This window comes from Typopeltis vanoorti, chromosome 17, assembly GCF_054136105.1.
Source record: "Typopeltis vanoorti isolate ZY-2024b chromosome 17, IOZ_Tvanoo_1.0, whole genome shotgun sequence".
NCBI classification, from domain to species: Eukaryota; Metazoa; Arthropoda; class Arachnida; order Uropygi; family Thelyphonidae; genus Typopeltis; species Typopeltis vanoorti.
In genome coordinates, this window is record NC_143565.1 from 6,031,539 (window position 1) to 6,057,090 (window position 25,552).

At 35.7% G+C, this 25,552-nt stretch overlaps 1 protein-coding gene across 1 annotated transcript in view; it reads right to left on the bottom strand.

Moving 5' to 3' along the window:
- Positions 1-25,552, bottom strand: part of sdk (sidekick cell adhesion molecule) — a 496,543-nt gene that overhangs the window by 429,549 nt on the left and 41,442 nt on the right. The window contains exons 3-4 of the mRNA XM_090407513.1: positions 10,644-10,916; positions 519-803 (exon numbers count right to left, since the gene is read on the bottom strand). Coding sequence (XP_090263639.1) covers positions 519-803; positions 10,644-10,916 — 558 coding nt within the window. The remainder of the gene's footprint in view (positions 1-518; positions 804-10,643; positions 10,917-25,552) is intronic.

Sequence of the window (25,552 nt, forward strand, 5' to 3'; positions counted from 1 at the left end):
ATTAAAAACATCATTGTCTTCAAACATGCATATATTCAGAAAATTAAAAATATAAAGACCAACATTTTACTTGGCACATAATTAATAACAATGTTAAATTTTAAACTGAGATGTTTCGACAAAAGTAAAGAATTGCTATAAGGCATCATATTCTATGAAAACTGTTGTACAGAATATGAGAATTTTATATTAAAAAAACAGAGTATTCAGTTTTAACCATCCATATAAATAAAATATATCAACTAATTTATGCTTCATATCCATGGTATTTCAAACTTTCATGGATACTTTGCAGCCATATTTTTATTAACATATAAAATGTCATAAGCAGACAAGTTATGGCAGTTAATTAATAAGAAACCTGTAAGAGTCTAATAATATAAGTCAAGGCAAAGATTGAGCCATTCTTGACCCATGAAGGTCTCTAAATACATAGCATGCAATGAAAGTAAATTCTGATCTTTTAGAAATAAAGTATATAAATATCACATAACCAATAACAGAGAAAAGAAACATACCAATAACAGAGAGATTAAACATCCCACCAGTAACTTCACGACCCACTTGAGCATTTGTTAATACTGCTTGATAGAGGCCAGAATCATTCTGCTCTGTAGAAAGAATAACTAACCAACTATTAAGAGTGGTGGCATATTTTATTCCATGAAGTCTCCCTTGCCCTACATGATGCCAGGAAACTGTTGGTAAAGGAACACTTTCAAGAGAAAGAGGTACAAGGATAGCTGCCTCTCCAGCTTGGACGGATAGTGTAGTATTCAGAAGATCAGTTTCATCTCCCATAACTATATATACATATATTAAAAAATATACATGGATAATACTATAAAATATTTTTTTTCCATCTCATTAAAAAAATTAATACTACTACTAATAACAGTAAGAAAATATAAAACATTTTCCGACATAAAAAGTTAATGTGTATATAATTATGCACTGTGGTTTAATTAAAAACAATAGCTGAAGGAGAAGGAAAAAAAAACCTAAACTGTAACAAATAATAAAACTCAAGTAAACTAAAATATAAACAAGAAAAAAAAGTAATGAATACATGGCAATCTATTTAAAACAATTGGAAAATAAATCTACTGAAAGCAAATACATATGGAAAACAAAAACAAAAAAAAAAGAATATTGAATATTTCAATATAATGTGAATTTGATGACACCGATGATGCAGTTATACTAACTATTTCGTGAAAATTGTGCAGCAAAGAAAGGAGGTACAGGAAGATGGTTTAATGTTAAGTCAGGTGTGCGACAAGGGTGCATATTACCTTCACTGTTATTCATCATCTATACAAGTCACATTATGAAGGAAAGCAGTATTAAACCTAATATCAAGATTGGAAATATTGGTCTCAGCTCTTTACTTTATGCAGATGATATTATACTCCTAAATAAATCCAGGACAAGTCGTTAGGATTCTCTGACCAAATTGAATAACTGCAATAAATAAATTTGTTATGAAAATCAGAATTAAAAAGACAGACAATGAAAGTAGGAAGAAACATTCAAAACATCAACTGCATCCTGAATGGAAAACCTGTAGAACAAGTAAAATATTTCAGCTATTTGGGCACAATTTTAGTGAAGATGGCAAATTAAATTTGGAAATAGCAAGATTAGCAATGCTGGTATGGTAGGAGGTCAACTGAATAAATTTATATGGAATAAGAGAGAAATTAGTCAAAACACTAAATTAACTGTATACAAGACTGTGTTCAAACCAGTTTTAAGTTATGCTGGGAGATGGGTTAGAATTAAAACTCTTGATCAAAGACTGGAGACTACAGACATGACTCCTGAAAAAGATTAGTGGACTGATCAAATGGCATCAATGGCAGTATATTAAAACGAGGATATTAGGAAAGAACTTGACACTGTTAGCAGAGTTAATCTCAGGTAGTCTGACCACTTAAACAAAATGAGAGAGGAAATATTAGCTAAACAAATGTTTTTTGCCAGGATGGTAGGAAAAAGACCAAGAGGAACACCAAGATGTAGGTGGATTGATACAGTAAAAAGTACCTTAGAAGACAGAAATATAGGATCTGATAATATTGGAATGTTGACAGATAACAGGCTAATCTGGAGGAAAATTGTTGATAGGAAATTAGTAGTGATGTAACTTTTCATGTAGTACTATCATAAGATCCTGTACATCCCCTGAGGGTATATGTCAGGTATCTGAAGATGATGATTGTACAGCAAATAAATACCAAAAGAAAATCTCACTAAAAGAAACAATAGATGACTGTCACTACTATTAAAATACTGTATGATGCAATTTAAAAGTCGAAAAAGAATTCACCAGGAATGGATGATAGAATAATAAATTAAAATATATGGAACAAATCACCTCCACTAAATTAACAAATTTATCTAATAAAATCCTAAAAAGAATGATTACAAAGAGAAAACAAAGCTATTTTGGTGATGGAGCACCTCTTTAAGAATTATTCAACTAGCTGAACAGAGATGCTGAATAAATAGGATTGTTTAAATAAGGATTATTAATTTTTACAATGCCGGCCTGGTTGGCTGAGTGGTTAGCATGTCTGCTCTCCAGTCACAAGGCTGTGAATTCGAATCGTGCCGTGGGCACGGATGTTTGTGATTGTCCTACAAACTTTGTGTGGAAAGGGAATCTGCAACCCTACCACTTATTCTAGCAGAAGACATCATTGCTAAAACCATGTGAGGTGTGGCAGTGACCATATGGCATCTACAGACATCAAATGTGAAAATTTATTATTAAAATTTTTACATACCTGTGTGCATTTTTTTGAAGGTAAGAATGATACAGTACTCTGGAGCAGAACTTGATTAGACTGAGAGATATGTAATTAGAAGGTGTTAAAGATGAGGAGCCAAATAGTCTGACCATAGACATACATATCAAATAGCCAAAACATAAATAAACCAATAACGAAGAAATGAACTAAACAAACTAAGAAGGGTTGAAAATAAAGAATAAAAAGGAATATAAAACCTTATTATGTTTTACGTTATGTATAATGGTGAACCAACAGCATGAAGGACGTTGGCTGTTTTATTCTCAAACATCATCAGATGTGGAACAGAATTAACTGATTATGAACTTTCCATTCAGCTTAATGAAGCAATGTATTAAGAGTAATTAGGTTTTTTGGTCGAGAGCATCTGGTAGTTTAATTGGTTCAAGTGTGTCGAGCATTTGGCTGGTTTGAGAGTTGCAAGGAGTAATTTATTTTATTTAATTGCCACACAGGAGACAGTATTTAGGGTCTTTTTGTGTTTATGGTATACTGAATAATTCTAAGCAACGTAATTTAATTTCATTTTCTTGGAAATCGATAATGACTTCTTTTCTTTTTTTCCAATTTGAGGGGTGTGTTTGGATTGGATATAATCAACACCCTTGTGGCAATTAAATAACATAAATTTCTTCTCATTACTCTCAAACCAACCAAACACTCCAACACTCTTGATCCAAACCTAACTCAACTTAATATATTGCTTCATTAAACCACAAGACAAGCTCACAGTCAGTTAACTCTGTTCCACATCTGATTATGTTTAAGAATAAAACAGCCATTGCCTGCCATGTTGCTGGCTTGCTGTATACATAATAACAGGTTTAATATTACTTTTTTATTCTTTATTTTCAACTCTTAAATTTCTTCATTATTGGTTTATTTGTGTTGGCTATCTGATAAATATATCTACACTCAGACGAGTGCTGAAGTGCTCTTCAGCACCCTGGTCCAGAGTAATGTATCTTCTTTACCTTCAAAAAATGCACACAGGTATGTCAAAATTAATAATCCTTATTTAATATAATCTGCATTTATGTAGCATCTCTGTAACCTAGTCGGATACTTAAAAGGGTTGCTTCATCATCAAAAATAGCTTTATTTTCTCTGTGTAACTTTAAATGTTAGGAGCAACATGATTTCTCAGAAGTTAAAAACACTAAAAAGAATGAAAATTACAGAAGGAAGGGGGAGGGGATATATTACTACGCTATATACAAAAAAACAAGGGAAAAAACTACAGGGAAATTGATCTCTTAAACATAATATTAAGATTACTTTCAAGAATAATTCAAACTAAGATAGTTTTAATAAATGAAGAGCATAGATTTTACAATGTAGTGAGGCTAAATTTGATAGAAAAACTAGAAACTGCATTCATGCTTCACAGACCTAGAAACTTCAGGCCACGTATGTGCAAGACACACACACACACACACACACACACACACACACACACACACACACACACACACACACACACAGTATTTCAAAAAGGTGAATACAACTTTGCAGGAGAATAGACAATAACTCTGCAGACGTACGAAAGCTGAGTGAGTGTCATAATGTAACGAAACATCAATTTTTGGTCACATAACTTTATTACCAAATGACAACACTAGATTGGCATGATATGTCACACCATTTGAAAATGGAGACTTTCGATGGTGCAGAGCAAGCAAGTTGTATGTTTTGGTTTGAGGAAACAAAGTTTGCAGCACGAGTTCAGAGGAATTTCCACATGCAATACGGCAAAGAACCTCCTAGTAAGTGAACGATCTACACATGGTACAATAATTTTGTGGAAACAGGCTATTCTGTGCATCATCCAAGTCAACAGGAAGGGTGCATGCTGCAAATGTTGTGGAAAAAGTTCAGGAAAGTTTCCAGAGAAGCCCTGGAGAGTCAACAAGGTGGGCGTCTCATCAAATTGGAATTCCACATGTGGCTGTATGGTGTGTTTTATGACAAATTTACTCTCATACAACATTTGAAGAAAGAAGATACGCCAAGATTTCTGTGCGGAAATGATCAGTAGGATAGAACAAAACGAAGACTCTTTGGACGCGATCGTTTTCAGTGATGAGTGCACGTTTCACGTTAGTGGGCAAGTAGACAACTGCAGAATTTGGGAAAGTGAAAATCCTCACATCATCGTAGAACATGTTCACAGCACTCCAAAGGCTAATGTTTTTTGTGCCGTAAGCAAGAAGAAAGTGTACGGACTCTTCTTTTTTTTTTTTTCGGAGTCTACTGTTACTGGTGGTATGCATCTGGACATGCTACAAGGGTACCTAATACCATGATTAGACGATGATGATCACGACAGGCACATTTCCAAGAAGATGGAGCACCTCCCCATACATAAGGTTGTACTTCGACACTAATTTTCCAGGCAGATGGATTGGTAGAGGGGTGCCATGTAGCATGGTGTTAAATCTTGAATGAAAGGTTTATTATATTGTAAAATATTTCGTTCAGATTTAACAGGTACAAAAAAAATTCCTGGAGAAAATGCTTGTATATAGGTATAATTGAAATTGTTGACAGAAGTAATGAAATAATCACTTAATTGTAAATTCTCCTATGTATTATATTGTTAAGTGTCCTTGTAAAACCGATAAGGGTTGGAATTTAGTGAAAGTTATGTTAACATGAGAAAGTTAGATCTAAGTATACAACGAGATAATTGGCTTAAAGAAATGACCCCAGGCAGTCACGTCCGCGAGGTCCAAGGAAAACGCAACGAGGAGAGAACGGTACCGAGTGCAAGAATTTTAGGTGCCAGTCAGAAAAGAGTGATGTAAGAGGGAGAACAGCTCAGCAAGGATATACAGAGCTTGGTAACACCAACTCGGGACTCTTTTTTTTTGTTCAGGATTCCTGTTCCAGTCGTTCCCGGAAAGCGGTCGAAAAGAACAATGTCCAGTGGCAGCCAAGCAGCCAGATAGCAATGCAGTGCAGGCATAATCATCTGTACAGCAGAAAAGCCAGCGCAAACCAATCAACATGCAGAACCATGTGGACCGAACGAACCTGGCAGAGCAGCTTCGCCTACATCGGAAAGAGTGATTCATGATCGTAATCACTAGTTTGTCCTACCTGAAGACAACTGACCGTAAGAGAGGGTAACAAGCCATGTGAAATTTTTGGGAGATCGAGAGAAAAAGCAACAGAGATCCTGATGCTCAGTAATTTAGAAACTTTTCAATTCCTTTGTATGCAAGAAACAGCTAGTGTGCAAATTTGTGCAGATATGCTCAGTGATTGGACTTACAAAACTGAACCAGGACTTTAGTATCTAATCAACTGGTAAATTGTCTTAGCTCTGAGTAAGAATTCATGTACAGTGTAGTATTGAATTGCTAAAGTTTGTTATAGCCTGATAGTTCTTGAATCTAGAATAAGATAAATGCTTGTACAAGAATGTTAGTTGAATAAGATCAAGTCAGAAATTTAACTGGTAGTAGATATTATCTCATATTGTTTATGACTAGGAGTATAAAGGTTATGTCTGGTTAATCATTTTAAATTTTGTAGGAGAGATTCAGTTTTGTTAAGTGATCTTAATATTTGTACATTGTATTAGAGTAATGAATAAATCTTTTTTTTTCTTATCTAACAAACTGCCTGATCTGTGAACTCAATGCACCATTTAAAAAATAGAACCAGTGTGAGTTAAACTGTGGGGATATCTACGACTGCAGTAAGAGTAAAGATATACGAAGTTTTTTTGCAATTGGGAAATTTAATTGCTTGATTATCGAATAGTGTGTCTCCTTGTTAACTCCCTGACAAGGAAGATTCTCCAGTCTAAGAATTTGGATGACGCAGCTTTAACAAACAAATTTTTCTATATTCTGAGAAGGAGTTAATTCCAGATTTGTATCAAGGAAATTTGGCTCTAGCCATGGGCAATTTCTTTGTCTACCAAGTTTTGCACACGTGGGCAATTTAAGTAGTGGTCACAGAGCGAAAAGGGTGAAAGCAAGCACGAGAAATTATATCACATAATAGGGACATTCACTAAAGATAATAATCGTAAGTTTTACTAATAACAAATTATAAACACTGGGTCAGAAGTAAAACACACACACAAGGTAAGAAATTAAGATAAAAAAATAAAAAAAGGAGAAATTTAAAAATGGCCACCGTGTTCCTCTAATCTTACATCGTTAGATTTTTTCATGTGGAGTTTTGCAAAAGATCTGTTTGCAAAACAGATTTTTGCAAACAGATCTTTGCAGTACCAACTGTCAGCCACTTTGAATGAGCTTGTAGTGTTTGTAGTGTTTGTAGCAGTACCACTATCAGCCACTTTGAATGAGCTGCGATCCAGAAATTGGTTTAACTGCTGAAGTTAAACCAATATGCTCTGCCATATGTGGTAGGAAACTGATTACAGATGGAAGATCTGCAGAATTACTAGAGGACGTCATACTGAACTTTAACTGTCTCTGTTGAAACTTCAAGTGTTATGCTACATTTGCATGGTAATAAAAAGTGTTCATCTATTGCTATTTACCTTCTATTGTTATTCAAAGTTGTATATCCTCTTTTGAAACATCCTGTATACATATACACACACACACATGCGTGTGTGTGGAGGGGGGGGTCTGGAAAGTTCTGATAAACACCAAGAACTTATGGATCTGAGAGCTTGGTCAGAAGTAAAAACACTTGACCAAAGACTAGAGACCACAGATATATTAGATACACAGATATGAGAGTTCCTGAGAAAGATTAGGAACATGAACAGATGGCATCAATGGCAATATCATATTAAAAACAAGGATATTAGGAAAGAACTTGACATTGTCAGCACCCAGCAATGCATTAGCAGAGCTAATTTCAGGTGGTCACTTCAACAGAATGGGAAAGGAAAGATTAACAAAAAAAAAAGTATTCTCTACCAGGTTGGTAGAAAAAAAGATCCAGAAGAAGACCAAGATATAGGTGGATCGATACAGTAAAAAGTGCCTTAGAAGACAGAAATATAAGATCTAATAATATTGGAGTCTTGAAAGGTAACAGACTGATTTGGAGGAAAATTGTAGATAGGAAGTTAGTAATGATGTAAATTTTTCATGCAGTACTATCATATCCTGTACACCCCTTGAGGGTATGTATCAGGAATTTGATGATGATATAACCACAAGAAAAAAAGTACATAAGTTACCTTCATAACTCTGCTACTAGTATGTTCTTTCTTGTGGTTATATCATCATCATCAAAACCAGAAACCCCCCCCCCCCTTGTATATTCACAACCTTCGCAAAGCTTCAACTAGTAAAACTTAAATATAACAACTTGAATTATACAGGGGCTGTACCGTATTTGGTGTAACTGTAATTCCCCATATTATGGACAAACAGAAATCACAATTAAGCTACGCATCCAAGAACATCTCAGAGATATCACATATGGCAGAACCAGGGCTATGGCCTTATCCAGTCATGTTCTTAATTCTGATCTCAATGACCATCAATCTACTACACACTCAGTAAACATACAGATCTGAAATCAGGCCGGCCTGGTTGGCTGAGTGGTCAGCGTATCCACTCTCCAGCCAAAAGGCTGCGGGTTTGAATCCTGCCGTGGGCATGGATGTTTGTGATTGTCTGTGAAAATACTAGTGGTAGCTAGTACCACTAGTATTACCATATGATCTACACAATACCAGCAGTAGTGTAGATCATATGGTAGTTGCGGTTGGTGGAGACGGAGAGTTGTAGAGTAGGTGCCCTCACTCGATTTTTTTTTGCCAGCCTGGTGCTGAGTAGTTAGCATATCCACTCACCAGCCAAAAGGCTATGGGCATGGATGTTTGTGATTGTCTGTGAAAATACTAGTGTTGGGTAGTAGATGCTGTTGGTGTAGATGATGATGGTAGTTACGGTTCATTGTAGTTGGTGGATGGAGTAGTGGGGATGGAGAGTTGTAGAGTAGGTGCCCTCCCTTGATGAGTCATGTACTCTTTGGAGATGTCATGTAATAATAATAATAATTTACCAATGCTATGATGATTTTTTTTTTTGCCAGCCTGGTTGGCCGAGTAGTTAGCATATCTGCTCACCAGCCAAAATGCTGCGGGTTTGAATTCCGCCATGGACATGGATGTTTGTGATTGTCTGTGAAAATACTAGTGGTGGTGGGTGGCAGATGCTGTTGGTGTAGATGATGATGATAGTTGCGGTTCATTGTAGTTGGTGCATGGAGTGGTGGAGACAGAGCATTGTAGAGTAGGTGCCCTCCCTTGATGAGTCATTAACTATTTGGAGGTGTCATGTAATAATAATAATTTACGAATACTATGATGAACTTGAAAGAAAAATCTTAGAATCAACAGAAATTGCATTAAATCCTGAGCCACAACCTTTCTGATTGTTATTCCTCTGCTATTCAGCTATGGAGTTCGCAAGACCACGTCCTCGTGCACAAGAACAATGACGCAGCTAATCCATGAATTCATTCTAATGCGAGCAATCCACTGATAATTTAGAACTTTGATGATGTACCCAAGTAATGTTTTTTAATAGCTCTTTTTACTCTATGTATCGTGCACCCGATGAAGCCTCCTAGACAAAACTAGTAGTCCCTTTAGAAATAAATTAGTTATTTTCTATTTTATCATTCAGCTATAGTGTCACAAAAGTTATTTTTAAAAATAATAATAATATGTATATATTATATATGTACACACACACACACAGTTTTGCCAAAACTGAAAACAGGTGGGTTTGCAAGTGCAGTATAGTTAACTGAAAATTTTCACAAACTTACTTTAGATTTTAAAGTTATATTTTGCCAAAATTATAAAGGTTAAAATATTTAAAATTAACTTAAATTTTAGTTTTTTTAATGTGATTCCCACCTACAAAATATTATTCTGTACAAAACAAAGAAACTTAAATCTCCTGACCTGTCCTGAAGTCTATATCCCCCCAAAAAAAACCTTTTCTTAATTGTTTCATTCTTTTAAAATACAAGGATGGCTTTCTCATTAGTCCTGCTGAATATGTAAAACATGCTATCCAAATTTGTATCTAAACAAGGCAGGAAAATCAGGAATGCAGTTGATATGTAGTACTTGCAGAATGATTTCAATAGACTGGAATTGTGAAAATGGCTGTTAGTTCAGTGTCAATAAATGTAAAATTATGAACTTTGGTGCAATGAGATATTCAATGGTGTATTATACTGGTGGGATAATGCTAGAAGAAACTGGTCAGGCTAGGGATCTTGAAGTTTTAATAAATAGGAAGTTGAAGTTCAGTGCTCATATAGCAAAGATTACAAACAACTTAGAGGATAATTGTTAAAACAAAGGATAACTTGTAAGGATAAGTAAGTTATTTTGCTTCTCTATAAAGCTTTGAAATAATGTCATTCAGATTACTCCAAGGTGATACAGACACAGTGGAGAGGAGTATGATAAATGTGATATTGGGACTGTGGAATGTATATTATGAAGATAGACTGAAAATTTGTGAACTGCAGACACTACCAAACAGGAGAAAGAGGGGTGATATGATTGAAACTTACAAACCCCTGAAAGATTCATAAAGGAGGAAGATGAAAAATTCCATCTATGCTGGAATTTTTCATCTTCTGGAAGGTGGAACAGAGGATGAGAGGGCATCCATGGTTGCTGAAAATTAATGCAGTCAAGAAAGGAGTGAGAGATACATTTTTCTCCCATGCAGTTATGCATGATTGGAATGGCTTACTGCTGAAGGTGGTGAGTGCAGACAGTGTGAATAATATATCAAATAATATATAAAAGTATAATAATATTATACTACTCATATGATTCGTCAAACTTACAAGCTACAGTTAAAACAGTCTTTTCACTAAAGACAGCTCCAGCTGCATTTTTAGCTATACATTGATATTCTCCAGCATTATCTCTTGTAATCAATGGTATTCTTAATAATGGATCTTGAGAGAAATTTCCTAATGGCTGTCCATTTTTAAGCCATCGGTATTCAGGAGGAGGAAATCCAATAGCTTGGCACTGAAGAATTTTTGCCTGTCGTTCTGTTACAATTCCACTTGAAAAGGACGGTTGCACTACAAAATGCGGAGCAGACTGTTGATCTGAAATAACAATTATAACAATAAAGGCATATAATGTAAATATATTTTGCATTTGTAAATGATAGTAACAGAGCAAATTTTATTTTGCTCTGATCTTGCAATATTACTTTAAATTACCAACATAATTAGAAACCAAAGTGAAATATGTCAAATGCTCAAAATATAAAAACAGACTCATTCATGTTTACAAATTTTAATTAAACCTGCCAAGAAATTATATTCTTGTTTAATCTTTTATCCAAGTGTAAGCAACGTTTGCACAAGTATCTTTGGGACTAAGCTACTTGTATATAGAAGCTAGTGACTTCAATAACCTTAGCATGTGAAGTCAGCCTCAATATATGAGTAGTCTAATCGTGAAGATACCTCATACGAACTTTGTGAAAATTGGTTTCAGTTAATGCTAAATTTTTATTTCTCATGAATAGTCAAATGAATTTGAAAGGGAAAAATTACAAAAGGGCATCATAAAAGCAGTTTGTGTAAAACTGCTTGTCTACTGCATTAGGAAAAGACAAAAATATCCATGATATCTACACATGAATGAATGCAAATATTTAGATCAACAAACACTTATTGCAAAACAAATGGAGAGTGGTTCGTGAGTAGAATGTATTGCCTGAGTGTGTTGTGAATGTACACACATTGAATCAGTTTAAAGCATGGTTGGATGAGCATTATGTGTAATAGTGTGTACCTTCCACAATGAATCTCCGACTCCATGGAGATCAGATAATAATAATAATAAATTCTCTCTCACTCCTACCTGCTATCTCGTGGGAAATGTATGGAAGTAGAGTAAACTACCAGAAGGGCCGCCCAAAGGCTAGCAACTTGTTTGTGGGATGTAAAAATGAAATGCTCAGAGAAATAATACCAAACATAGCCAGCTTGTCCAGATGGATTTGATCAAAAAAAATCATCGGAAATGGAACATTGAAGACTGGAAGCTGGAACATTTGTTCCTTAAATCAAAAACATGAATTAATTCAAGAACTGGGTAAGCAAAGTATAAAAATAGTATGCATATCATAAACAAAAAAAGAAAGGTCTTTAAGTTAAATAAATCTTACAATTTTCAGGAGGGAAGAGAAATAAGAAAACTACAGCAGGTGTAGGAATAATAGATGAGGAATGATACATGAGGATTTTTAAAATGAAATAAAAGAATGGGAATGTGTATCTGAAAGAATACAGACTATAAAAAGAAAATAGCAAAATAATACTAAAACATAATCTCCATGTTCTTGATGCACTGACATATGTATCTCTTCTGACTGGCCAGTTTTTCCTACATAGATGGCACACATGCAAGTGATCTTTGAGTGATCAGTAGGGTAGTTTCAGAGGTCTAAGACCTGAAATCTTGTTTAGAGAAGTAACCTTTATATTTTGTTCATGAAATATCATTGATATCTTGTTTGTGATCAAACGTAAGGAAGTAATATCATTCCCGTGTTGCTGTTTTTCTTGTTCATTTGATGGTCTAGAGCAGGGGTCTCCAAACTATGGCCCGCAGGTCAGATACGACCAACAAATTGATTTTATCCGGCCCGGCAATTGGACTAATTTTTCGATAAGAATCTGCATAAAAAAAAAAAAACACGGGGTGTTGATAATTTGATAATTTCAAATGCATTAATTAATGTGTTCAAAATATATTCCCGGATAGCAAAAAGTAACCATAATCCAAGTTATGGTCTTTCTGACTATAAAAGATCGATCAAAATGGACTAACGAAGAAAAAAAATTTAAAAGAATTCAAAACGAAATAAAAAAGTTACATCCGAATAAACTTTTTTATCAACAAAAAAAATTTATGTCGCGCGAAATAAGAACACTTAAAAAAGTCCAGTAAAAACATGAACTAACATTTCAAAATCTGTTTGACTGTGTTGTTACTGATGTCCCAAGTCAAACTTCAAATGGAAATTATTGAACTTCAGGCAAATGAACATATTAAAGATAAATACAAGGAAGGAAACTTGATTGATTTTTTTATAAATTTTTGAACTCTGAGCAGTTCCCAAATTTGAAGAAATTTGCTTGTAAATTTATCTTTATTTTTGGAACAACATATCTTTGCAAACAAACTTTTTCTCGAATGAAAAATATCAAGTCAAAATATAGGGCAAATTTATCTGATGAACATTTGAAATCACTACTTGTAATTAGCACTTCAAAACTTGAACCTGAGTTTAATAAGATTTTAAAAACACAAACACAGTTACATCATTCACATTAATGGTTTTATTATAATTTGTGATAAAAATATGAGAATTTGCTGATAGTGTTTGTTGTCATTAATATACGATAATTTAATCTCACATACTCTGTAATCCTCGTAGACAGGCTTATACGTTGGGTATGCAATACTAAATCACTTAAGGAATTGACAATGTAGTTACGAATATAAATTCAATTACACTTTAATAAATATTTCCGATATTTCGGCAACATCACGTTGCCATCTTCAAAAGGAACTTACAAAAAAAGGCACCTGCACGTAGGCACTACAACACAGTAACTGAGAATGAAGTGATGAAGCTATTGTTCTCCTAAAAGTCCTAATGGTGCCCTCTAGCAGGCTAAGTAGGTGTTCTTGGCTGTTGGACTGAAGGTCTACTGATGTAAGCCTCCCAAATTTGGGACAGTCTCATACAAGCAAATTTGTTAAGGTTTGGGGAGTTTCTTAGGGCTGAGGCTGATTCCATAAATAGTCTTTCGAATTTGTATTTGCTATGCTGTATTACTGTAGCTTTCTTCCACCATATTCTGTGGCGTGTATCCAGAGCATGGTCTGCAAGACTAGAATAGCTGTACTTGTGAAAACGGATGTAGTCCTTGTGTTCAGAAATTCTGATATTCGCTGTCCTGCCTGTTTGGGCAAAGTAAGACAGTTTACAGCTGCAAGGGACCTGGTATACACCAGGTAGGTCTAGGGGAAGTGGTTGGTCTTTAGTGGAGCGGACAAGGGATGCCAATTTTCTGTACGGTCTGTAACAGGAGGTCAAGTCACGTTTTTTTAAGATTTTGGTAATTTTTTCTGAGGTGCCTCGGATGTAGGGAATGGCGATGGATTTAGAGTAATCCTTGTTGTGGATGGGGGGGTTGTGGTTTTCAATATTTTTTGGATTTGGGGGGGGGTAGCCATTGGCTACCCCCCCCCCCCAAAAAAAAAGCTGAGGATGCGATTTAGTTCAGTGTTTAGGGCCGTGTCATTAGAACAGATTAGTTTAGCCCTGTTGTATAGTGTTTTCACCACTCCATATTGTTGTGAGGGGGTGGAGGGGGTTGCTGGTGAATGTATCTGCCTGTATGGATGGGTTTTCTATAAACAGAGAAAACCAAGGATCCATCAGGCTGGCAAGTGATAAGAGTATCTAGGAAAGGGAGGCTGTTGTTTTCCTCTTTTACCAAGGTGAACAGGATTCTGGGGTGTTGGTTGTTTAAGTGTGTTAAGGAGTGGAGTGTATCTGAGCCATGTGGCCAAATAGTGAACACATCATCCACGTAGCAAAGCCAAACAGTGGGTTTTTGTGGGGCAGAGGCTAAGGCTTTTTCTTCAAAGGTCTCCATAAAGAAATTGGCCAAGGTTGGGGAGAGTGGTGAACCCATGCTGTCCCCTCTATTTGTTTGTAGAATTTTCCCTGCCAAACGAAATAGCCTGAGTTCATTGTGAATTGAAATAGGACTGAGATATAGGGAGAAAATTCAGCTTGGATTAGCTCCAAAGTTTCCTTGAGTGGGACATTTGTGAATAAGGAGACATCAAAGCTGACCATTATGTCAATATGTTGGAGTGCAAGGTTTTCTATGCTGGCTTGGAAGTGGGCTGAGTTTTTTTATGTGTGATGCCAGTATAGTGTGTGAGCGCTTTGGCCAAATGTTTAGCTAATTTGTATGAGGGGGAATCAATGACATCCACTATGGGACGTAATGGCACATTTTCTTTATGTATTTTTGGGAGTCCATAAATACGGTGGGGTATAGAGTTAAACAGCTTTAATCCGTTGGTAACGTCTACAGGACAAGAAGTGACTTTCTTAAGAAGCCTTTGAAGTTTTCTGATTTCTAAGTTGGTGGGATTGTATTTGATAGGGAGGTAAGTAGCCCATCTAATAGAAGATCATTAAGCTTACCTGTGTAGTCCTTTTGGTTAAGTACTACAGTTGAATTTCCCTTATCCGCTTTGGTGACAACTATTTCTTTATTATTCCTCATTTCCTGTAGAGCTTTATATTCCTTGTTGGATGTATTGGTTTTTGGTGATCTTGCTTTGGAGAGGACACAAGCTACATCCAGTCTTACACTGTTGGCAATTTGATTTGGAAGGTGGCAGATTCCGTGTTCAATTTGGATCATAACATCCTCACTAGGTATTTTTCTGGGAGCAATGGCGAAGTTGTGGCCACATGAAAGCGCGTTGAGTGCTTCAGGGTGACTGAAGAAGTACAGCCATTCTGGTCTTGCAGACCACGCTCTGGATACACGCCACAGAATACGGTGGAAGAAAGCTACAGTAATACACTGTAGCAAATACAAATTCGAAAGACTATTTATGGAATCAGCCTCAGCCCTAAGAAACTCTCCAAATCTCAACAAATTTGGTTATATGAGACTGCCCCAAATTTGGGAGGCTTACATCAGTAGACCTTCGGCGTAACAGCCAAGAACATCTACTTAGCCCGCTAGAGGGCACCATCAGGACTTTTAGGAGAACAATAGCTTCATCACTTCATTCTCAGTTATTGTGTTATAGTGCCTACGTGCAGGTCCCTTTTTTTGTAAGTTCCTTTTGAAGATGGCAACGTGATGTTGCGAAAATATCGGAAATATTTATTAAAGTGTTATTTAATTTATATTCGTATCTACGTTGTCAATTCCTTAAGTGATTTTGTAATACTCTGTAATCAGTTTTTATCTGCTTTCAATAAAAATCATATATCTAGTTCTAGACTTTTTTATTACTACGGCTGCTGAACAGTATTGAAGTACCCAATGTGACCCTCACAGAGAAAAGTTTGGAGACCACTGGTCTAGGGCAGCGCTTCCCAAGCTGTGGGCCGTGGCCCCCTTGGGGGCTGTAAGTTTTTTTGAGGGGTGCCATGAAATAATGAAAACAAATTTAAAATGTTTTAAGATTAAGTAGTTCTTAAAAGAAATGTATTTCAGTTTTATTTTTTATTTATTTTTTGTTCTTTTTTATATTTTAATATAAAAAATCACACATTGGTGTTACTTCACAAATTTTGCTTCTTGCATATTTCGGCTATTAATGAATATTAGTAAATATATGCTTATATTTACTAATATAAGCATATATTTATATGCTTATATTAGTAAAAAGTCCCACCTTCTGTCCCACCTTCCTGTCTGGGACAGAAAGAAAGTTTTCAAGTCACAGTTGGCTTGCATCAAGGGTCAGCATTAAGTCCGATTCTGTTTATCATTGTGATGGAGGAGGTGAGAGAAGATGCATCTTGGACAATGTTGTATGCAGATGACATCTTGCTGTGTGCAGATTCAAGAGAAGAAGCAGGAACTAAACTGAAAAGATGGAGAAAAGTACTGGAAGAGAGAGGTATGAGACTGAGCAGAAGTAAGACAGAGTATATGTGTTGCACAGTGGGCGGCAGCCAGGAGACAGATCTGGAGCTGGAAGGAAATGTCATCAGGAAGGTGAGGGACTTTAGATACTTAGGTTCAACAGTGGAAGAAGATGGAGGAGCTGAGAAGGAAGTGGAATGCAGGACACAAGTGGGTTGGAGGAACTGGAGGGAGATGGCTGGAGTGTTATGCGATAAGAGGGTGCGGATCAATCTGAAAGGCAAAATCTATAGGACAGTAGTGAGGCCAGCTATGATGTATGCTATAGAAACTGTGGCCCTGAGGAAAAATAACATCAGCAGGATGGAAGCAGCAGAGATGAGAATGCTTAGGTGGATGTGCAGTGTGACCAGAAAGGATCGTCTGAGAAATGACTATGTGAGGGGAACAGTGAAAGTTATGAACTTAGGGGCGAAGATACAGGAGGCAAGGTTGAGATGGTTTAGTCATGTGATGAGGAGGGAGGATGAATATGTGGGAAGAAGGGTCATGCAGATGGATGTGCAAGGAAGGAGGAAGCGTGGGTGGCCAAAGAAGAGATGGAGGGAGCTGGTAGAAGAGGACTTGAGGATGAAGAACTTGGATGTAGTGACATCCCAAGACAGGAGGATGTGGAGGAGACTCATCATCAACAGTGACTCCACTTAAGTGGGAGAAGCTGCAGAAGTAGAAGTAAATATATGCTTATTCATATAAGTTTCATTTCAAGGTATTGATAAGAAACACAAAAAAGATTACAAATGCAAAATCTTGAATATAAATTGTATTGAATATAAATACATTATTTTTTGTAATTAATTATAATTATTATTATAAAAAATTTTATAAAATGTTTTTAAATTTTTAAATTTAAAAAAAATTATATATTATAAAAAAACATTATTATAATATTTATAATATATATATAATATAAATATTATAATAATATATGTCTATATTAAGATTTTTTTTTTGATGGGGCCCCATGAAATATTTTAATTTTTCCAAAGGGGGCCTTGGCATCCATAAGTTTGGGAAGCACTGGTCTAGGGAACGTTTTTCTCTCTGCTGATAGTGTACTACACAGGTGCACTAAACTAGTCAAGATGTAAACAAAATTGTTCTATCAACCATTTCCACGTGGAATTCATACCGGATTTCAAATAGTAATATGTTACCTATCCACAGAATTCTAAGAAGCCAAATTCAAACTCAGTGGGTTGATTTTACGTAAAGTGAATAAATTTGAAAAATTTTTGCATTAAGCAAAAAATATTTATTAACTAACATTCCTCATCAGATGTAAAGATAATGACATGATTCCAAAGTTATTAACATTGCACTATAAGTTTAACGCCAAGTGAGAATCCAAAATCTACCCAATAGAAGTTGTCCTACTCAAAGAGCACAAAAGTGCTGCTAGGTTTCAATTATGTTAAAATGACAGACAAACTTATTTGCTTCATTCAGAGTTATAGACCTTCTTATCTGCTGAACTGTAGAACAGTATAGATAGACTGACTTCTAAAAAAGCTTATCATATTTCTACAGTCAACAGACTGTAGAATGTCTTTATTTTTTCTTGCTTCTTGCAAGAAAAAATAAAAGACAAAATTCAACAATTTATTAGCAGAGAAAGAAAAACACACTGAATGCTTGCCCAACAATAAAGTTATTATCAATACATCTTCATATGTACTTACCAATGCTGAACTTAGCATACTGTCAAAAGGTTTTTCAATTTTGCCTTATCACTAATTAATATCCCCCAAGATTGTTGATATTATTCCTGATGTGGGATTGAGGAAATTGTCGAAAGACACTAAGATAAATAATCCATATTTAAACAGCATCCATACTTCTAAAAACCAAAAAGCAATGGAAGAATATCTCAAAAATGGAATGGTCAGTGCTATAAAACATAAAACAAGAATACTGCAATATTAAAAGCAGACAAAAGTAATGTAATGATAATCATGAACACAGAGGAATATTGTTGAAAATTTGCAAAACTAAATGAATGATACCAACACCTACAATCCACTCAACTGTGGCCCCAAACGACAAACCCACAACAAGACCAACAATATGATTAGACCTTGTCAACTAGGCTGAAGACAAAAAAAAATTCCTCACATCTACACATCACCTGGTTTCAAGAATTTAGAGCTACTAAGATACATAAGCAAGACATACCATTGCAACCCATAGTAGATACCAAATATTTGCCCACCTCAATGCTTTCAAAACATCTCATACAGCTGATAGTCTCACCTCACAGGCAAGATTTCCAATTTCTGTATGTTTTGATGTAATATGTGAATGAATCTAGTTTTTGTCTAAAAATGCTATGATATGCTGGTTTAAATGCTTTAACAACATTTTGATCTTAGATTCCATGCTTTAAGCTTTAAGTGGAATGGTAGTCTGGTAGTTAGAAATACCAGAGAACACCAAAATATAAGATCTGAGATATTGGATTTCTGACAAATAACATAATTTGGAAGATAATTGTTGTTAGGAAATAAATCATAATGTGCACTCAATCATATTGTCCTATCATATCCAATACTCCTCTTGAGGGTACATATCAGGAAGATGATTTTCTTGAAACTGAAAAGTCGTAAAACCATTTAAAAAAAAAAGATTCTTTACTAGAACTACATCTGCAGAACTTGAAAAAATTTGTTTTGGTTCTCCAGTCAGGCAGATATGTCACTTGTCAGGAGTCAACTTGGGATGAGTACCACAGTCTCTTAATACATTGCGGATCACCTGTTAAATTCCAGGATTGGTCATTTTATAAGCTTTTGCTAATGGCTATGGTGAATTTTTACCCTGTGTGACCATCAATGTTGAAGCAAATATGTTAACTACTTATATATTATGTTCAGTAGTTTTTAATATTATTATCATCATTATAATGGGTGTCTCCATGGAGATAGAATTTTCATACCTCAACACTGGTTGAGGTACATGAAGTAGTATGAACCTCCATATTTGACCTCCAGAGCAAGATTTCCAGATTCCAGCGTACAGTAGGTGTCCACTTACCATGATTAACTGGAGGCTAAAAAATCATTCACCTCTTTTAGCTAATTCAATGATATGAAGTTTCATATTCAAATTTATAAATTTTAGGTGCATCAGTTTTACTTTTGTACAAAACATATTCACTAGCATAACTTTTCCATTTTTGTGGATGTGTTATAAATAGGCAAACATTTCACCAATTCAAAAAAAAAATATGCAAAATCACTACATGCTCCCTTTTAATAATAAAAATTTTTCAAATGTCCCAAATTCCCAAAACTTGTCTGTACATACTTTATGAGTACAAGCAGCTTATGTTGGTATCTGGAATAAGATTAGATAAAAAATTTTAAATTTGTTCTTTTTCACTGGCTACCAGTACATTGCACTAAAAAGTAGATCAAAATTGAAAGTCCTCCTCAAAAAAATACACTGAGAGCACATTCTATTTAAGATCTATTCTATGGCATGACATCTTATAGAGTTAGTAAATTTACTCTCAAGTACATTTCTTGTTGCTAATAGGTAGCAATGAATTTCACTTATTAGTTTGGGAAAAAATTTTGTTCAAGCATACTGAAAAGTTTGGTCATGCAGATTTGATTGATTTTTTTTTCAATGCATTCCAAAAGAAAAATCATAGTAATGGTGGACATCATGGTAAATGGTGGGATGGTATGTAGACACCCACTATACCAAGAAAAATGTACTATACACTAACAGCTTTTGATGGGCAGGATTCACATAAAAAAACACTATCTACGTTACCAGATTTGATAACCTAGATATCTTTCTAGATTACTTTCTATCAGGAGCAAACGTTTTATAATGTGCTTCATGGCACTGTAATAATGGTTACAGAGGGAAAAAAAAATAAAACAGAAGAAACTACAAGATAAACTCACCAATCACAGAGCATAAGTGATGATGAAAAACCATAAAAAGTCAGCATGAAGTCTACCATGGTGATTATTCTAGAACAACTAAATGACGCAATGATAAATTTCTTTTTTTTTTTTTATATGACTCACCTAATAAAGGTTGTAAACATATAGTACATTGTACTATATGTTTACATTAATACTGTGGACAAGCTAAAGATTTTTGTTTTTAATTTTTTGTATTACTAAAAGACCAAAGCAGATGACATACTTGAAAGAGGGTAATGATCATTTTATGAGAATTTTCCATCCTGGTATTAAAGGCTTTATTCAGGCTGTAGAACAACTAGGTGAAGTGTTAGAAGTGAACAAAGAGGATGTATTCCAAATACCGAGTACACTAAACATCAATAAGGCAGGGGGACTAGATTGAATTTCATAAAATGTTTAAGGGAATGTGCTATGGAACTGACTGTACCATTAACTTGGCTGTTTAATGAAAATCTTGCACTTGGGCAGATTCCTAGAGAGTAGAAGGAGGGTAAGATAGTACCATTGCATAAGGGTGGTATTAGAATGGAGGTAACAAACTACAAGCCTGTTTGTATTTCTTCTGTAGTTATTAGGCTTTTGGAGAAATTGGTAAGAACGCAGCCTGTGTAGCTCAGTGAAAGTGGTGTTTGCATCCTTGCTAGGCTGCAAGATCTAGTCACTGACTAGAGGACTTTTTCTAAGCCTTTCTTTGACTGGTTCCCAATCTCTGGCATGGGCAAGTGGGTTTTTTCTTCCAGAAACTTGGATTTTTGTCCTGTAAACTCAAGAAAATTAACCATAGAACCTACATTATTTCAGACAGTAACATATTCTGTTAGGGTTAGGTACTGAGAGATGGCAGCACTTGTTTGCCCATCTCTTCATCAGCTGCTATCAATGGCTATCACTTATAATTAGTGATAGCCATTGGCCACAAGTAGAGACTGAACTGCCCACTCGGTCACCAAAAACTATACAGTTAAAAAGTCTTGCCTACTACCTATAAGGGAATAAAAGGCATTAGCTCATTATTTATTTATTATGGTAAGTACTCGTATACAGAATTGGGCAGATGAAGGTAAAGCATACAATCTCACCCTCTTTATTTCAAACTTAAAAAGCAACTTAAAAATCAACTTGTCATGTTGCACTCTGTCAAATGAAGGTAAAGCATACAATCTCACCCTCTTTATTTCCCCCAAGCCATTTGACAGAGTGCAACATGACAAGTTGATTTTTAAGTTGCATCGTATGGGTCTGGATATCAAGCTAGTGGATTGGATTTGTAACTGGCTCTCTGACAGATATCAGAAAGTTGTATATGGAGGAGCAGTATCAGGGAGTAGAAAAGTTACAAGTGGAGTTCCACAGGGTTCAGTCCTGAGACTATTGCTGTTCAATCTTTATGTCAATGATACTGTCAGGATTACAGAGATATGTTCAGTTGTTTGCAGATGATGAGAAGCTTGGGAGAGTTATTAGTAATAGCGCTGATATTTTGGCTCTTCAAGAGGATTTGAATAAGCTGGAAAGATGGATAAATGAAACTGGGATGTCATGTTGCAAAGATTGTGAAGACATCTCAGAGAACATTGACCATGAGAGATAAAAGTGTTCATGAAAGTGTCAATTGACCATGAGAGACACTAGTCATAGTATAAAGCTTTGATCAGACAGATCACATCTGGATTTCAGTGCTCTAATCTGGTCCCCAGCATCTGAAGGGAATAAAGTACCCCTGGAGAGGGTGCAGGAAAAAAGCCTTGTGATACCCTAGCAACAGTTACAAAGTCCAAGGATTAAAATCCATCCACCACACAATATGCAGTCAGAGAGAGAGAGAGAGAATACTGGTAATCCAGTTGCAAAAAAAAAAAATAAAAAAATAAAAAAAATAAGATGAAAAATAGATGGCAGGTTTTCATGTAAAACTCAATAAAATGCTATACGTTTGCAGTATTAAGTGCAACCTTGAATTTTTCCAGATATCCCCATGGTATCTGTCCAAAATGGATGATATAAACAAGTAATATAATCTCCCCTCCCCCAATTCATTGAAAGTGACTGAATAGTTGGCACCTTTTTTTTTTATTTCATGTCAACTACACTAACACAAGGTATCTCAAGACCTATAACATAACAGTGCCATGTGTAAACAAGTGATCACTAGAGAGAGAGAGAAGAAAGGAATCTGTTAATATGTTTCTTGAAGAATTGGAGCTTCTATACATTGAGGAGGAAAACAATATAAGGAATATCATCCAAAGGAAAGAGGTATATGGAATGAAGAAAGAGAATGAGAAATTGTATCAATGGAACTAGAGCTGAATAGTATATATGGAACTTGAACAGTAGCAAATCTGTGGTTCATATACAGGATTAGAGGGAAGTGAAGGAATATTGGTGGCCAGTTCAGTGCAGCAGCAGCATCCATGGAAATACCTAGCAAACAACTCGCTTCTGGATAGTTGTTTGCTAGGTATTATTTAAGAGATATTTGGTGTTATGTTATTTGCTAGATATTATGAAAGAGGTTTTTTGGTGCACCACTCCATATGTGAGAACAACATTCTAAGGTCAGGTAGATTTGGGATTTATAGTGTTATGAGTCAAACAAAGGAGAAGTAATGTTTAGATTGAAAAATATTACCAAACTTCTTTGGCAGATGAAGAAGCTATGGATATGATGAATTTATGCCATGCTAGGCTAGAGGTGAAAGTCGACCCAAGAGGAGAAAAGTAACCTTGGTTGGTAAGTGGAGTGTTATCAAAGTAAGGCATAGTCTTTCTTCTGGGAAATAAGGCAGGATTGTGTTTTGGTAGCATTAATATGCTATCAAAACACAATATGAGGAGCAATCACTTAAGATTCTCCATGTCCAAAAGTAAGTAGGGTTATAAAGAGGGCCTGTTCTAGAATGAGAATGGAGCAATCCATATTAGTTGAGGTTTTCAATTACAGAAGAATATTAATGGATTTCCCCATTACTTTAGAAAGGATTCCAATCAGAGGAATAGAATGGTAATCTGATTACAAATATTTGTTGCCTTTCTTAGAAACAGGTTGGATAGGGACTCATTTCCAGTAGTTGGTATTGAAGCATAATCTTCAGAAAAAAAAATAAAAAAATTCAATCAGGAGACTTCCTGGTATCCTAACTGTTAAAATTGCTATCTCTTTCTGTTGAAAATGATCTTAATTGTTACCACAAAGTGAAATGTTCCTATCATTCCCGTGAAACAAAATTGCACTGGAATAGTAGGAATCTACCAAGATCATCAATGCAAGAAATAGAGTAAAAGAAGAAGCTAGGAAATTCCCTTTTCTGTGAAAACAAATTAGTAGAACCATCCTAATAAAAAGATAGAGAAGCAGGTTTCAACAAAAATTCCCTGGAAAAAACCTGAACAAGACAGAACAGGACACAAAAAATTTGAGTTTCTGCTCTGCAAATGGAGATATCTGTCACACAAGATACAACTCTGGAATATCAATTAACAATTAACCATATTTTTAAAGGCTGCACTTTATAAGCCTTCACTAGATATCAAGAAAAAATCAGCTAAAGCCTTTTTATTCCCATATAAGGAGTAGGCAAGGCCATTTAGTACTATCTTCAACACTTTTGGAGAATGAGTGGCAGTTCAATCTCCACTGGTACCCAATCAGCGATAAATGGCCCAAGGTTATCACTAATTAAGAGGCACACAGTGAAGAGAGATGGCTCAACATGTGCCACCATCTTATGGTCACTAACACAATATATTTAATGTCTGAAATAATGTGGGTTCTACGGTCGATTTTCTTGAGTTTACAGGACGAAAAACCCGCTTGCCCTTGCCAGAGATCAACTAACTCAGGAACCGATTGAAAAAAAGGCTTAGAAAAAGTTTTCCTCTAGTCACCCACTAGATTCGAAAGCAAGTCTTCCTTCGTGCGGTCAAGTGCTGTGGCACGCAAACGCCACATCCACTGAGCTACACAGGCTCTTCACTAGATATAAAGGACTTTAATAATTTAACACCTACTGCTGTCAAAAAAATTAACACAACAACAAACCTGTCATTTTTGTTCATTTTTATTTATTTATCTTTTGTTTGCATTTAGCACTATTTTTTCAGTGTATCTATGTACTGTCTTATTGATTTGCAATCAGAAAATGGAAAATTTTATAAATCTGCAATTATAAAAGCAGCTCAAATCTTTTCATTCTTTATCCCCATGCCTACAGGGGTTACTATCAAATCAAATCAGCTAATGCATTTTATTCCCTTATAGCAGGCAAGGCCACTTTAGCCCTATCTAATTTTTGGAGACTGAGTAGGCAGTTCACCAGTAGCATAGCAGAGATAGCTGGTCCAAGACTATCACTACTTGTAAGCACTATCTACTGAAGAGACAACTGATATGTGTTGTCATCTCATAGTCCCTAAACAATACGTTATTGTATAAAAAAAAGTGTGGTTCTACAGTAGATTTTCTTGAGTTTATGGAATGAAAATCCTGAGTTTCCAGGGGAGAAAAAAACCCACTTGCCCATGCCAGAGATTGATTAACATGGGAACTGGTCAAAGAAAAGCTTAGAAAAAGTTTCTCTAGTCAGTGACTAGATTTGAACTTAAGTCTTTCTTCAGGCAGCCTAGTACAGAGGATGCAAAAGCCACTTCCACTGAGTTCACAGGCCTGTATAGGGGGTGCATTGTCCTGTTGAGAGATGGCACTGTAGTCAGGGTGGACCTCCTGCAGATATAGATGGAGATGGTCAGTTAACAGATCTCCCTGTAGACCATTCATTGTTTGTGGTCTGCTTGATAACATCTCATAGGAAAAAGCTCCCCAGACCATAACACCACCTCCATTGGCCTGTTCAACTCCGTGAAACCAGGGGATAGGGCTTCATGCTGTTTATGCCAAATGAGACCTGCCCACCAGCATCATACAGCAAGAAACGAGACTCGTCACTCCAGGCGACCTTCTATTTGTCGAAGGTCCATTGCCGATATTCCTTGGCCCATGCAAGGTATTGTCTGCAATGACTGGTCATCATCATGGGTAATCTTGCTGGTCTCTCTAGCTGTGGAACCACAGGCGAAGCAAGG